The 13634-nt window shown below is 49.7% G+C and overlaps 1 protein-coding gene across 1 annotated transcript; it reads left to right on the forward strand.

The window, feature by feature from the left end:
* Positions 1 to 4612: 4612 nt before the first annotated feature.
* Mcfd2 (multiple coagulation factor deficiency 2, ER cargo receptor complex subunit) lies at positions 4613 to 13422 on the forward strand. Its single transcript, XM_059252918.1, has 4 exons — positions 4613 to 4852; positions 10359 to 10516; positions 11441 to 11600; positions 12911 to 13422. The coding sequence occupies exons 2-4, from the start codon at positions 10371 to 10373 to the stop codon at positions 13040 to 13042; spliced, it is 438 nt and encodes a 145-aa protein (XP_059108901.1). The 5' UTR covers positions 4613 to 4852; positions 10359 to 10370; the 3' UTR covers positions 13043 to 13422.
* Positions 13423 to 13634: the final 212 nt, after the last annotated feature.

A 13634-nucleotide genomic window follows, 5' to 3' on the forward strand; every position in this document is an offset into this window, starting at 1 on the left:
TGGGAGGCAGAGGCTGGTGAGTCTCTGTTAGAGGCCACTTGGTCTACATAGTGAGTTCCAGGCCAGTCAGGGCTATGTAGCAAGACTGTATCTTAAAAAAACAATTATACCTAGCAAAGGAGCCACAGACAAAAGAGTATGCAGTGTGTGACTCTATTTATGTAAGAGACAAAAACTAGTGAAAAGCATCCTGTATTGTTAGAGTCAGGATAATGTGTACCTTCGGAAAGGGTGGTATTTGGTTTTGTTTTTCACTGAGATAGGGTTTCTCTGTGTAGCCCTGGCTGTCCTGGATCTCGCTCTGTAGACCAGGCTGGCCTCGAACTCACAGAGATCTGCCTATCTCTCTGCTTCCTAGGTGCTGGGCTAAAGGCCTGTGCCACCGTACTTGGCATGTTGGTAATGTTCTAATTCTTGTTCTAGGTGCTAATCATATGGATGTAGTCTCTGAAAGCTCACTGCGTTGAACATTTTCCTATAATTTTTTAATGTCTATGGGTGTTTTGAATGCATGTATGTTTGTGCCAGTAGAGACCAGAGGACAGCATCAGATCTCCCTGGAACTGCAGTTACAAATGGTTGTGAGCCTCCATGTGGGTGCTGGGAACTGAACATAGTTCTTCTGCAGGAACACCTGCTCTTAACCACTGAGCCACCTCTTCAGCCCCATTAGGACATCTTTTCTTTTCTTTTTTTTAGCACGTGCTTTTCTTCAACTGTATATACACACAATGTAAATAAGCCTGCAGGGAAACACATTCAATCTGCAGTGTGAACAGATGGCAAGAGCTTCCGTTCAAGAAAACAGAGACTAGAAAACATGGTATAGTCAGTCAGCAATTCCAGTCTACTGCTGCCAAATAGAAATAGCAGGGTTTCTTTGGTGGCAATGTAGTAGGTTCTTAGTGGGAAAATGCAGAAGTCCCACCCTTAATCTGTCTTCTAATTCTGCAGAACGCACTTGGGTTGAATCCCACTCCTGGCTGGAGAGAATTCTGAGGTCTGGGGATTGCCATAGGGTTGAGCATCCACACCAGCATGTTGTTGAACAGGCTTGACATTTGAAGGCCACATGATTCAGTAATTCATTAGATGTCTAGTCAATGTGAAATAGCTCACTTAGAGAGTCTTTAAGTTGCTTTGTATTAAATATTTCAATTTATTTTTCCCAAATGTGAACAGAGGTGCGAAAAGGTACATGTTTAAAGCAGTACTGTCTGTAATTGCCTCAGACTGGATTTCTTCCCCATGTCCACCAATCATACATTTATATAGTTTTGAACGCTCATAGCAACACCAGGAGTTATAAATTGAAGTATTATTTTCATCCCATTCTCACCCACCCTGGCATCCTCTCCACAGACAAAACATCATTTTCAAGCAATTCAAAATCACACTTGAGCAAGGAGATGCCCCCTACTTGCTAGCTACTTGGGGCCTCAGTCTTGTCTCATAATAAAGTTTTTGTTTTGTTTTTTTCTTTCCCCACTTGTGCTGGTTTGGACTTAAGCACACAAAGGAAATGGGTCATTTAAATCCCACAGCAAGGCTCCAGCCCGTGCGGCTCTTGGCCAGTTCAGTTAACAGGCTGCAGACCAAGATCCTCTTTAATCTGTGCTTTCAAATCCAACTGTTCTAACCTAGATTTGCCATTCCATTGAAGGACTTTGTAGAAAGCTACTAACAAAGGTCAATGTTCACAGATATTCTAGATAGTTCTTAGAATACAACTATGCTTGGCATGTGGACTGTGCTCAAGGTCCAGCAAGTGGCAGCCACTTGGCAGTTTCAATATTTTCCAACTTTCCAGTTTGGAACGGAGACCCTTTCGCCACCAGCTCCCTTCCTCTAGTCAGATTGGTCTCAAGTTACACAACAGCCACCTCAAAATCACAGAGGTGGCTTCTCACCCATGGCCCAAGCTTGGATAAGAATGGATAGAAACAGACCCCTCGGCTGGGAAGCCATCTCAGGGCCTCCCATCGTGGAGGATGGGTCCTTGGAACAGAATCGTAGGAGGGAGGAAGAGGTGTAGATGTGTTTTAAAGTCGTCTGTTTTGACAGCACAAAGAGCCTTGCTGGAAGAGTGTAGGCAAAGGTGACGGAGTCATGAAGACCTCCAAGAATTTTAACTCCATCAACCGAATGAGTATCAGTGATACAGCTACAACAGGCAAGACTGAGGAACACACAGGTGTGAGGGGGAGAGTTGAGATTTTGGAAGGATTAGTTAAACTGGAGATACCATTCACACATTCATATGGAAATGGAAAGGAGGCAATTTCTTACAGGAACTAAAAAGGATAAGGGGAGGTGATCTGAAGATAAACAAATATGGAAAAGACAGCTCATCAGGAAAGTACGGCCATACAAGCCAGCGGACCTGAGCTTGGACCACCAGCACCCATAAGACAGCCTGGCACGGTCAAAACTGTCTGTCGTCTCAGTGCTGGAGAAGGGAGGTGCAGAGACAACAGGATTCCTGGAGCTCAGCAGCTGGTCATCCAGCCTTGCCAAACTGATGAACTCCAGGTTCATCGAGAGACCCTGTCTCAAAATAAGAGAAGAGGGACAGAGGAAGGTATTCAATGTAGATTTATGGCATCCACACATAAACACACACACATAAAAATACATCACATACACACATACAAAACCCTTTTTGGGAGTTCATTTTCATGCAACTGGGTTTTCAAGCACAAGACTAGATGAAATCACATTGTGTCGATAGAGAAGGGCATTCAGGACCTCTTCATATTTTTATTTGTACATTGAGAATGTGAAGCCAAAACAGCCAAGAAAGAGTAACCAGCCAGACAGGAGAACAAAGAGTGCAGGATCAGAAAACAAAGGGAAATGCTTCAGGTGGTGGTGGTTGTTGTTGGTTGTTGTTGTTAGTGGTGGTTGTGGTTGTTGTTGTTGGTGGTTTGTTGGTGGTGATGGTGGCTGGTGGTGGTTGTTGTTGTTGTTGTGTGTGTGTGTGATGAACAGTGTTGAGAAAGTGTGTGTGTGTGTGTGTGTGTGTGTGTGTGTGTGTGTGATGAACAGTGTTGAGAAAGTAAGCAAGCCGAAAGAGACCACTGGCTTTGCATGGGGATTGCCATTTCAATAGCACTGAGAGAAAGGACCAGAAGACAAGCTTGCATGCTGATAAGAATGGTCAGGTAGAAAGAGATAACAAAAGAGAGCATCCGTAGAAAAAGTGAAGTGCCTGAGTTGGTGGCAAATGCCCATTTAAAAAACAAAACAAAAACAAAAAAAACAGAAAACAAAACAAAACAACAACAACAACAAAAAAAAAAAACTCTGGGAGTGGAGGGAGGAGGATTAGGAGTTCCGGGCTACCCCCACCTACATAGTAAGATCCAGGTCAGCCTGAGCTACATGAAGTTCTGCCTTATAAAAAAAGGAAAAGGAAGCCGGGCGGTGGTGGCGCACGCCTTTAATCCCAGCACTCGGGAGGCAGAGCCAGGCGGATCTCTGTGAGTTCGAGGCCAGCCTGGGCTACCAAGTGAGTTCCAGGAAAGGCGCAAAGCTACACAGAGAAACCCTGTCTCGAAAAACCAAAAAAAAAAAAAAAAAAAAAAAAAAAAGGAAAAGGAAAAAAAAGATGGAAGAATTGGCTAGATAGACTGAAGATGCAGTCCAGTTACTGGTTCCTGAGCTTCTTAAAAGAAGGACTGTAAACTACCTGTATTTGTAGCTTCCAGGACAGTGCCACAGAGGTAGAAGATGCCCAACTCTGGTGGATCTAAAAAACAAACGGATGGATACACGGCAGGTGCATGGTACCCGGAATGAACTGGATCAAATTAATTGAAACTTCAAAATGAGACGGAATGTTGTGCTAATAATCTCTTTAGGGACTCTGGGGCTTTTTTTTCTCCCTATGGGATAATGTTGAAATTTTAATCTTGGATGAAAGAGGGAGGGCAAGACAAAGACAATACTGTTGGCCCATTTTCAAGGCCTTAAGGAAGCGGGGGCGGGGGCTCTTATATAATCTCTTTACACAGTTACTCTCTCCCCTTTTTGATGTAGGCGCCTCTGGGGAAAAAAAAAAAAACAAAAACGATTATGTTTTTGTATGGATACAAACGGGAGAAGAATTTAAAAATGTACAGTCCTAAGCCCCTACATCCATCTGGTCAATACACATTCACCGAATGACAATTTCGTGTAAGAGAAAAGGGCAGGATCGTTTTTGAAAAGATAGTCTTCTCTCAAATAATAAAAAGAGACGATTTCAGGAACTTCACAAGCTGGGTCGTCCATAAAGTCTCGGAGGAGCAAGCTATTGACGCTGAGGAATGGGGCAAAGAGAAAAATGGAAAGTAGGCTGATCTGAGAAACGATCAGGGCCCCGGGCGAGCACCGGCATCTTCCAAGCGGTTTCATTAGGGCAGGAGTTTGGGGTTTTACTCTCTTGATACCCAGTTTGTAGCGGGAGGAACCGGAGGAACCAAAGGATAGAGAAGGCGTGGCTGGTCGGTTTTGGACTCCGCCCCATCCGGATCCTGCAACCCACAGCCCACGTCGAGCCACGTCCCGGGGCTTCCGGGGTTGCCTAGCAACTAGCGCGCCGCTGGGGCTCCTGGGGGCCGGAGCAGCCGGGTGTCGCCCTCGGGAGGCGGGTCCGGCCGGGCCGGCTGCCCGAGACACGTGGACTCACCGGAGCGGGCCGCCCGGGGGGCGTGGCCGACGGTCCCCGGTGGGCGGGGGGGAGGCGGTGCGCGTGCGCGGCGGAGCGGGCGTGCGGGTCCGGCGGCGGGGCCGAGAGTAAGCGCCCGGGGGACGGTAGCTGGCAAGGCTCAGACGGGAGTGCTTCGCGACCGCGTCGGGGCTTGTCAGGGTGAGCGGACCGGCGGGCGGGAAGCCTGACCTCGCAGGGCAGAGATCGGCGGGCGATGCCGGGGTCCTGGGGCTCGGGATGGAGAGGCCGGAGTGGCGGGGTGGAGGGCGCCGACCACCCGGGCGCAGCGGGACCTGTGGTCCACGGAGGCAGCCTGACTTCCGAGGGGGGCTTCGGGGCCAGACGTGTCTGCCGGGATGAGCCCCGCGCTCAGCCCCTGGGGCGGGGAGCGGGGCGGGTGTCACAGCAGGCTGTGGGGCCAGCTGTGTGGGCTAGACATTGACCCCGGCTGGCCTGGGAGCACGCGGCCCGCGGGCGTTACTCCAGCTGCCCCTGGCTCCCCCGTCCTCCTGGGGCAGACCCACAGGTCCTGTTGTTCCAGCGGGGTTGGCCAGCCTGAACCTGGGCGGTTGGAAAGACAAGGGATGCTCGTTTTTCTTGTTTTCCCTCTCTGGAGCGTGGCACCTCCATCCACACAGATGCCCACACCAGAGGCCTGGGCGTCATTCTCGCCTGCACGCCTCAGATCCATCGAACCCATTCAGAACTCTCATTTTCCCGGACACCTTTCTGCCCTAGGCGATTCATCCCTTCCTCTCTGCTCCTTTGGTTATTTCTGAGCCTCTTCAGTTCATCCATTACCGGGGAACTAGAGACGTGGTCATATGCTCCTGCCCATCCCCTTGCCCTTCTGTGGATTCTCACCACCCTTTCAAGCTCTTGCACAGGGCCTGCAAAGGCTGCTGTGACTCACCTCTTTGTACTTTACTCAAGACCCGTCCCTCCACAATTGATTATTCTGCTCCTACATTGGACCTACGTCTTTCCTGAGTTTAGGGGTTCACTGTCATATGTTCCTTATAGGAGGGGCACAGTGTTTTGGTTGAAATATTTCTTTTTCATGCTTCCAGTGACATTCCAAGTGTGAGTGGGGGGTCATGTGAAACCCCTTAGGTGCCTCTTTTAGTGGCGTCTGTTTTGCATAAGGCTGTGTGTGATCTGTGATAGAGGAGTCAGCCTGTGTCAACAGCCCTGTTCTCACAGCCTTCACAGTTCTGCTCTGTTACTAGGCTGTTAGTTAAATGTGTAAGGGTAGCATGGCTTTTCTGTGGCTTCCCCCGATAAACAGATAGATCAGACTATTAAACGCCAACCTGGTCAGGACAAGTTTTCAACCTCAGCCCATGGAGAGGTGTCTTTAACCTGGAACCTTACTGGTTACTTTTACTTCGAGACCATGGAGATGGTCTCCAGACCATGGCAAACTAAGGAAGTACTGGCCAGTCTTCTCTGGCTTTGACTCTGGGTACGGGGGATATCTGGATGTTGTCAAATGTACCTGCTTTGAATGTAAATTTTCTTTCTTTTTTTTTTTTTTTTCTTCGAGACAGGGTTTTTCTGTGTATCTTTGGCTGTCCTCGAACTCACTCTGTAGACCAGGCTGCCTTGAACTCACAGAGATCAGCCTGCCTCTCCCTCTGGAGTGCTGGGATTAAAGGTGTGGACCACCATACCCAGCTGAATGTAAATTCTTAACGAAGGGCCCCAGGGCTTAGAAAAAAGCTGCCAACAGCTGCTAGGAGGAAACCTCACTTACTGATAGGAATAAAGACACAATTCCAGGGGAAGAGTGGGCCAGGCCCTTCCCAGGAGTGGGAATGCTCCAAAGGAAAGTTCAAGCTTAGGCCGGAGCCTTGAGATAAAGACTGACAGATTGTTGTGCCACATCTGATTCCGACCAGGCTTCCCCAGGCCAGCTCAGCATTGTTCAGTACACAGACGCAGACGAGAGAAGGCAAGGTCCTGGCCTTTGGAAAGGGGAAAAAGGGAAACAGGAAGGAGGAAACAGACAAGGAAGTAGGCGATGTTAGCTGCAAGAGTCTTTGGGTCACGTTTGAACCAGGCCTAGAAGGAATGACCAGATGCAGTTGGTGGGAACAGAGGCCACAGGAGCAGTGAGGGGAACCTCGTTGGAGTCAAGGTTCTGAGGGAGGTCAGCATTGCCCCGTCAGACTCAGGCCGCTCCTTGTGATGAATGCTGAGGCATGGGTCATTTTCCAAAGCCCCCTCTGGATCTGGCGGTAGTGTCACTCCCCTGATAGCCTGGGTTAATGGGGCTGATCTCTTGGGCTTAGCAATATCCTTTTCCTTTTTCGCTGCTATATGTGGGTCTTTCCCAAAGCTGCACATTCTGTTGAAGACAATCTTCCCCAAAAGATGAGAACAGTCTTCGGTCAAGAGTATGTAAGTAGTTCTGCTAACCTATAAATGAACCATTTATAGAGGACATAGGATAGTCAACTTTCCAAGGCTGCAGATACAGCAAAATAAGGCTCTATCCTGTAGTTTGTTTGTTTGTTTGTTTGTTTTTACTCTTTGGGGGCCTGCCACCCAGCTCCCAAATAAATATGCGAAGACTTATTCTTACTTATGCCCGGCCTTAGCTTGACTTGTTTCTAGCCAGCTTTTATAACTTAAATTATCCCATTTCTCTTTAACTACATTTTACCTCTGTGCTTTTTACCTTTCTTTATTCTATATATCTTTCTTTCCTTCTTACACCATCGCTGGCTGGGTGGCTGACCTGGTGTCCTTCTCTCCTCCTTTTCTCGATCCTCACCCTTTCCCCACCCTAGATTTCTCCTATTTATTTTCTCTGCCCGCCAGCCCCACCTATTTCTCTCTCCTGCCTAGCTGTTGGCTGTTCAGCTCTTTATTAGATCATCAGGTGTTTTAGGCAGCAAATGCTGCATGTGCAACATAAAAGAATGCAACACATCTTTGCATCATTAGACATATTCTACAGCATAAAGGAATGTAATATATCTTAAACTAATATTCCACAACACTACACATGGTCATCTGCCTGTCTTTTGGAAAGGAGAATCAGTCAGTTAGTCCATCTCTCCTCACCTGGATTTTTCTCTAGCTTGGCCAGTGCAATTTCCTGAAGGCCAGTGAGCTTGGGAACTAACTCTTGGGGCTTCTCTTCCAAGCAGTGTGCCCATGGCCTCGAACTAAGTAATGGGAGTGTGGATGATGCAACTTGTTCTTTGGGCAGTATGGAGCATTCGGTTTTCTTTTGACGGAGCAGTTTAATTTGACGGGTGGCAGTCCTTACCTCTTGTCATTGTAGTGCTTGTGGGCTCTTCCTTCTGGTTGGGAACTGCTGCAGTGTGCCCAGTGGTTCTTGGCTTTTATGCTGTGTCCCTTGAAGAAAGGATAACCTGGGCTCACAGTTCCTGTGTTTATTAATCATGTGGTTACTCTTTGTTATTACGTGAGTAGAAAACATCCCCAAAGATACACATCCCAACTGGATCCAACCATGTTGGTAGTGGAAAGGGCTCCATGGATTCAGTGATCACCCAACCCAACCATCTGTCTAATAGACAGCTTCAAAGGTCTACCTTTGAAGTTACACTGACATCAGAACTTGGCCGCAGGCTGGGGAGATGGCCCAGTGGGTACACTGCTTGCAGCTTAAGGCCTGGGATTCCAACACCCAGCACCCACATAAATGCCAGGTGTATGTGGCAGCTGTCTATAATCTCAGTGCTTGGGAGGCAGGGCTAGGGGGATAGGAAGCTTGCTAGGTAAACTAGCTGAGTCAGCAAGCCTGGGCTTCAGTGAGAGACCCTGCCTGAGTATATGAAGTAGAGAACAATTGTGGAAGACACCTGAAATCAACCCGGCCTCCACACACACTCGTTGTGCAGACCAGACTGGCCGGCCTCCAATTCACAGAGATTCATCTGCCACTGCTTCCCAAGTGCTGGGGCTGAAGCGGTGTACCACCATGCCCAGTTATAGTAGACATTTTAAAATAGTAGAAAAGTAAAAAGAATCATAATTTAACAGTCTTTGTTAAAACAGTGTACTGTGTGTGCATATATGCTTTACAACAATGAATTATGGGTAGACTTTTGACACCTGCCTTTTTATTTAATCTGTATTAGAAATCTTAGGCAGAAGGACAGACATCGTGATGTCACTGCACAGTAGTCAGGCTGGATACTGCTTTTTTGCACCCTGAAAGTTATTCTTCCCAGTGGTTGCTGCTCCCTTTACAGGGACAGGAGATGGGCAACTTAGATTAAGAAAATCTTTGTAACTGTCACAGGATGGCATACTCTCTCAGGTCCTCCCTGAGAGCATTCAGGATGGGTGAAGGACCACAGGGCCACTGCTTCCCAGCCCCTGGTACAAGGAGGAGACAGCATGGCTTGAGAGCTGTGCTTTGAATTTACAGAATGTTGAGGGGGGACCTGAACATCATGCTTTGTCTTCACTGCTGAAGGTTTGGGGTCCTGCTACTGTTAGTCATGGTGGAATTGGCTCTGCCTTTTGAGGTTGAGAACGCCAGACTGTATTTGAGGTCCTGAGCTGTCTTTCCCTTCCGTTCTGAGGTGAGTCTCCAGTCTAAGCCCAGAAGGACAGGACTTTGCATTGAGCCGCCCACTAGTTAATGAAGGCCTACCCAAGGTATGACCTAAGATGGTCTTCAGGGAGCTTGCCAGGTGCCTGAGTTGTCTTGTTGAGCTCAATTCCAGGTGTCATCAGGATGCAATCTGAACCGCTCTCTAACTTTCTTTCCAATGCTCTCACCATGTTCAGTCATGAGCCCCTCAGGACCCTGGCTGGTGGACAGGTGGGGTGATGGCCTCTTTTCCAAATCGCTGCCTTGAGGTTGTTGGGACCAACCTGATGGCTTCCCTCCGCTGCCATGGTCCTGTCTTCCAGTCCTGCCCCACTCCGCCCCATTTCATCAAACCCCGCCTGAGTCAGCCTGAAGCCAAGCCAGCCCGGGAGCTCATCTCGAGAACTGCCAGTTGCTCCCCTTGTCCTCAGGAAATGTCAGCCTCTTGGCTCTGCATGCTCAGTCTGTTCACCTTTCCACCTGCCACGGCTCTGGCTGCCTACCCTGAGACCAGACTCCCTTCCTGCACCTCCTCCCACTTGCCTGCCACTGTCTGTCTGTCCAGCCTAGCTGAAGTATCACCACATCAGCCAGCCTTCTCCGGTATTGCTTCACCCAGGGAAATTGCTTCAAAACTCCCGAAGGGTTTTTCTTTTTCGAGAATCCCTTATTCTGCTTTTGCTGTACTCCAGTAGGAAGCGTTTCTCTCTGTGGGCTGTTGGCTTACAGGCAGAACTAGTCTTTGGATCCTTTCAAGCTCTCTCCGGCTGCTCAGCCCTCTGACGTTCCATCAGGAAACACCGTGGCCCTCTACTGTCCACGTCAGTGATGGGGAGCAGGAGAGCCAGTGGCAGAGCTGGACTTTTTCTGTGGTACTGGGAGTGGAACCCAGAACCTGGTGCATGCTGGGCAAGGGCTCTACCACTGAGCTCCAGCCCCACAGCTGAGCCAGAGCTGGTCTGAAGTGCCCTTGTCTGCGGCCCGCCACCTCGCAGGTTTCCCAGGAGCATATACCGTCTGTCAGCTGTTGGAAGGCGCCTGAGCTCTGGGGCTCTGCCTTCATCTTCTGTGTTTCTCTCCTCCCAGGTACCGGTCACCATGACAACCCTGCGGCTGCTCAGAGCTCCCTTCCTGTGTGTCCTGCTCTGGGCCTGTAGTGCCCCGGGTGCCAGGGCCCATGAGCACGGGGCTGGCAGCCAGCATGGCAGCGTGGGTTTGGACAAGAACACAGTGCACGACCAAGAGTATGTATTCCGCCGGGGCCGGGTCTGGGCCCCCTCACCTTCGGCTACAGCCACAGGGCACCCCGCCTTCTTGCCCTTCGTGCCCATTCATAGGGCTCCTGGACGTTTTTCAAGGGTGGTGCTTATCCCTCGGGACTCCTAGTTGTAAGGTATTCTGTCTTTATCATCTCACAGGTGGAGGCTCTTGAAGCCTAAATGCAGTGAACTGTTGTCAGAGTTTAGTCTTCCTCTTTTACCCCTCCCCCACCCAACACACGTAGTAGCAGAATCCAGACTCTAATTATGGCTTCCTGATTTTGACAAGATTTTTGTTTTGTTTTGTTTTGTTTTTTTGAGACAGGGTTTCTCTATGTAGCTTTGGAGCCTGTCCTAGAACTCACTCTGTAGCCCAGGCTGGCCTCGAACTCACAGAGATCTGCCTGCTTCTGCCTCCCGAGTGCTGGGATTAAAGGCGTGTGCCACCACCGCCCGGCTGACAAGATTTTTTTTAGTGACACACTCAAACGCTGAGTCTTTCTTGGCGAGTAAGTTTCACACATTATACTTTGTTACCCATTATTTTGAGACGGGGTCTCAGTATGTAGCCTTGGCTGGTCTGGAACTTGCTGTGTAGAACAGACCTCGAACTCACAGAGATCCATCTGCCTCTGCCTCCTGAGTAGGATTAAAAGCATGTAAATCATCCCTATTCTAATCTTTTTTAAAAAAAATACTGTTTAAATTGGTAGCTCAAGAATATTGTAAGCAGATTCTGACATAAAGAGAAAGCACCTCTGTCCCCCCAGAAGAGGTGGCCTGTGTGTTTGGCCCCTTTCGTGGCCCTGGCTGGATGTGGTGCCCTTGAACGTGGTCTGTTTCTGCACTGGGTAGTTTTCCTTCTCAGCGTTGTTAAGGTTTTGGCATGTTCTGATTGCTGGCTTCCAGGCATATCATGGAACATCTGGAAGGTGTCATCGACAAACCAGAGAACGAGATGTCCCCTCAGGAACTGCAGCTCCACTATTTCAAAATGCACGATTACGATGGCAACAATTTGCTTGACGGCTTAGAACTCTCCACGGCCATCACTCATGTCCATAAGGAGGTAGGTCAGGGAGTTCAGTGGGGGGTGTCTGGGTAGACTGGTGCCCAGGCTTGGCGACTGGTGCTCTGCTCGCCCCCAGCAGTGCCTCCCTGCTTCTGCCCGCCTCTCCCCACCTCCCCAGAGAGGCCGAGCTGGAGGCCCCGGCTGGGCCAAGGCTTGGGCGTTCCTGCTGTGTCTGGAGTTGGAGGGTCCAGCCTGAGAAGACGAGCACAGGAAAGAGGCTGTTTCACCCGGAGAGTGGCCGGCCGCTCCAGGATCCAGGGGCAGAGGCTTAGGAAGTGGCTGGGGTCGTGTCAGACTGTGTGGAGCTCCCTGGTGTCCCAAGGCACTTTGAAGTAGAGATGTCTGGGGCTCCGTGGCCACCCTGAGCGGGGCAGACACTGTTGTTACTCCTCTTCTAGCTGAGGGGATTGCCATCGAGATCTTGTGCCTCCAGATTTGATGTCTTCCCCTCTGCTCCGGGGGCTGGGCGTGGAGATGAGGAGAGGAGGGCCACCACAAGCTCAGTGTGGGGTTCGCCCAGAGATGAGGGAGGAGAGGAGGGCCACCACAAGTTCAGTGTGGGGTTTGCTCTGGGCAGTAGGGAGCCCAAGCAGGTTTCACTGGAGCACTGTTTGGGGAGGATCCTGTGTGGTAGGGATGGTAAGTGAGGGGAGACTAGTGCCTGGGGAGGAGTTAGGGCCCAGCAGTCCTGTCACATGAGGTCATGGAGGCCAGAGATGTGGAAAACAGATGTGGGAGATATGGCCAAGGGAGAGCTGGCCACGTGAGAATGGCGGCTTTGCACAGCCCTCCTACCCCAGCCTTTAGAGCGGGATGGTGAGTGCTCTTCAGAGAGCGTGCACTCTAACCGTTGGCGGGGTTTTCTTCCTCTTGTCCTGACCCTGAGGTCAGCATGCCACTGTTTGCATTTTCTTAGGCAACTTGTGCAGGGGGTTCAGGCGGTGAGAGTTTTTCTTAGGACGGGTATATGGATCATAGGTTCTGACAAACAGTTCTTTGTGGTCCAGACCGGGCTTTCTACAGCGGCTGTACATTACTTTCATAACTAAGAAAGTAAACAGTAGTTTTTTAAGCAAAAAAGCAAGGACCTGTTTTGGTCATCTCTTCCTTGTAACTGGCATGTAGTTCCTCACATGGATTTTTATACATTGGCACTGTCTGACGTATGGTTTGAGTCTGGACTCCTAGAAGTGGCCACACGTTAGTTACCTGCAAAGCTTCTAGCTGAGTCGAGCGTGGATCTTCTAGGTATTTGCTAGTGCACCGTTGTAACTCCGCACCTCGTCACCTCACTCACTTTCTCGCAGGAGGGGAGTGAGCAGGCGCCCGTCATGAGCGAAGATGAGCTGATGAACATCATCGACGGCGTCCTGCGAGACGACGACAAGAACAATGACGGCTACATCGACTACGCCGAGTTCGCAAAGTCACTGCAGTAGATGCGTGCGTTCGGCTCTCTAGTTAGATGCGAATGTGACCCTTGATAATGTGATGGAGCGTGTCTGTAATGCACACAACTCATTTCCATCTACTGCTACCACACTTGGGTAAGATCCTGTGGCAGTTTGGTACACTGGGGTGGGAGGAAGCCAAAAGGAATACCGAGAGGGGAAGTGAATAATGGGACAGGCCTCAGTCCCCAAGCGCTTTTCAACCTGTCGGACTAGTGCCGGATGAGAATCTTCCGAAGGGTGTTGGATGTGATTCCCAAGCTCTCAGGAACTTGACTGTCGAATGCCACTCTACTCTCTTGATGTTAATTCATGCTACCTGAAAAGTAAAGGCTGTATGCTCTGCCAAGTGGACACTGCTCAGTAACAGTGGAGGGAAAACATGAAAGCTACATGTTTTCCCTAGTGGGTCCTGTTCCCCTGGTGCACAGCATCCCTTGCTTTGGGCAAGAGGTTATATGCTAGTGTATATTAAAGCCACGGCATAAAGAGAATGGCACCCATCGAGTTCAGCCGGATGCAGAGTCTTAAGACTGTGTGTCCACTGGCATTTTGGAGATGAGACACCACTGGCCTAAAT

This window comes from Peromyscus eremicus, unplaced genomic scaffold (assembly GCF_949786415.1).
Source record: "Peromyscus eremicus unplaced genomic scaffold, PerEre_H2_v1 PerEre#2#unplaced_506, whole genome shotgun sequence".
Classification (NCBI taxonomy): Eukaryota; Metazoa; Chordata; class Mammalia; order Rodentia; family Cricetidae; genus Peromyscus; species Peromyscus eremicus.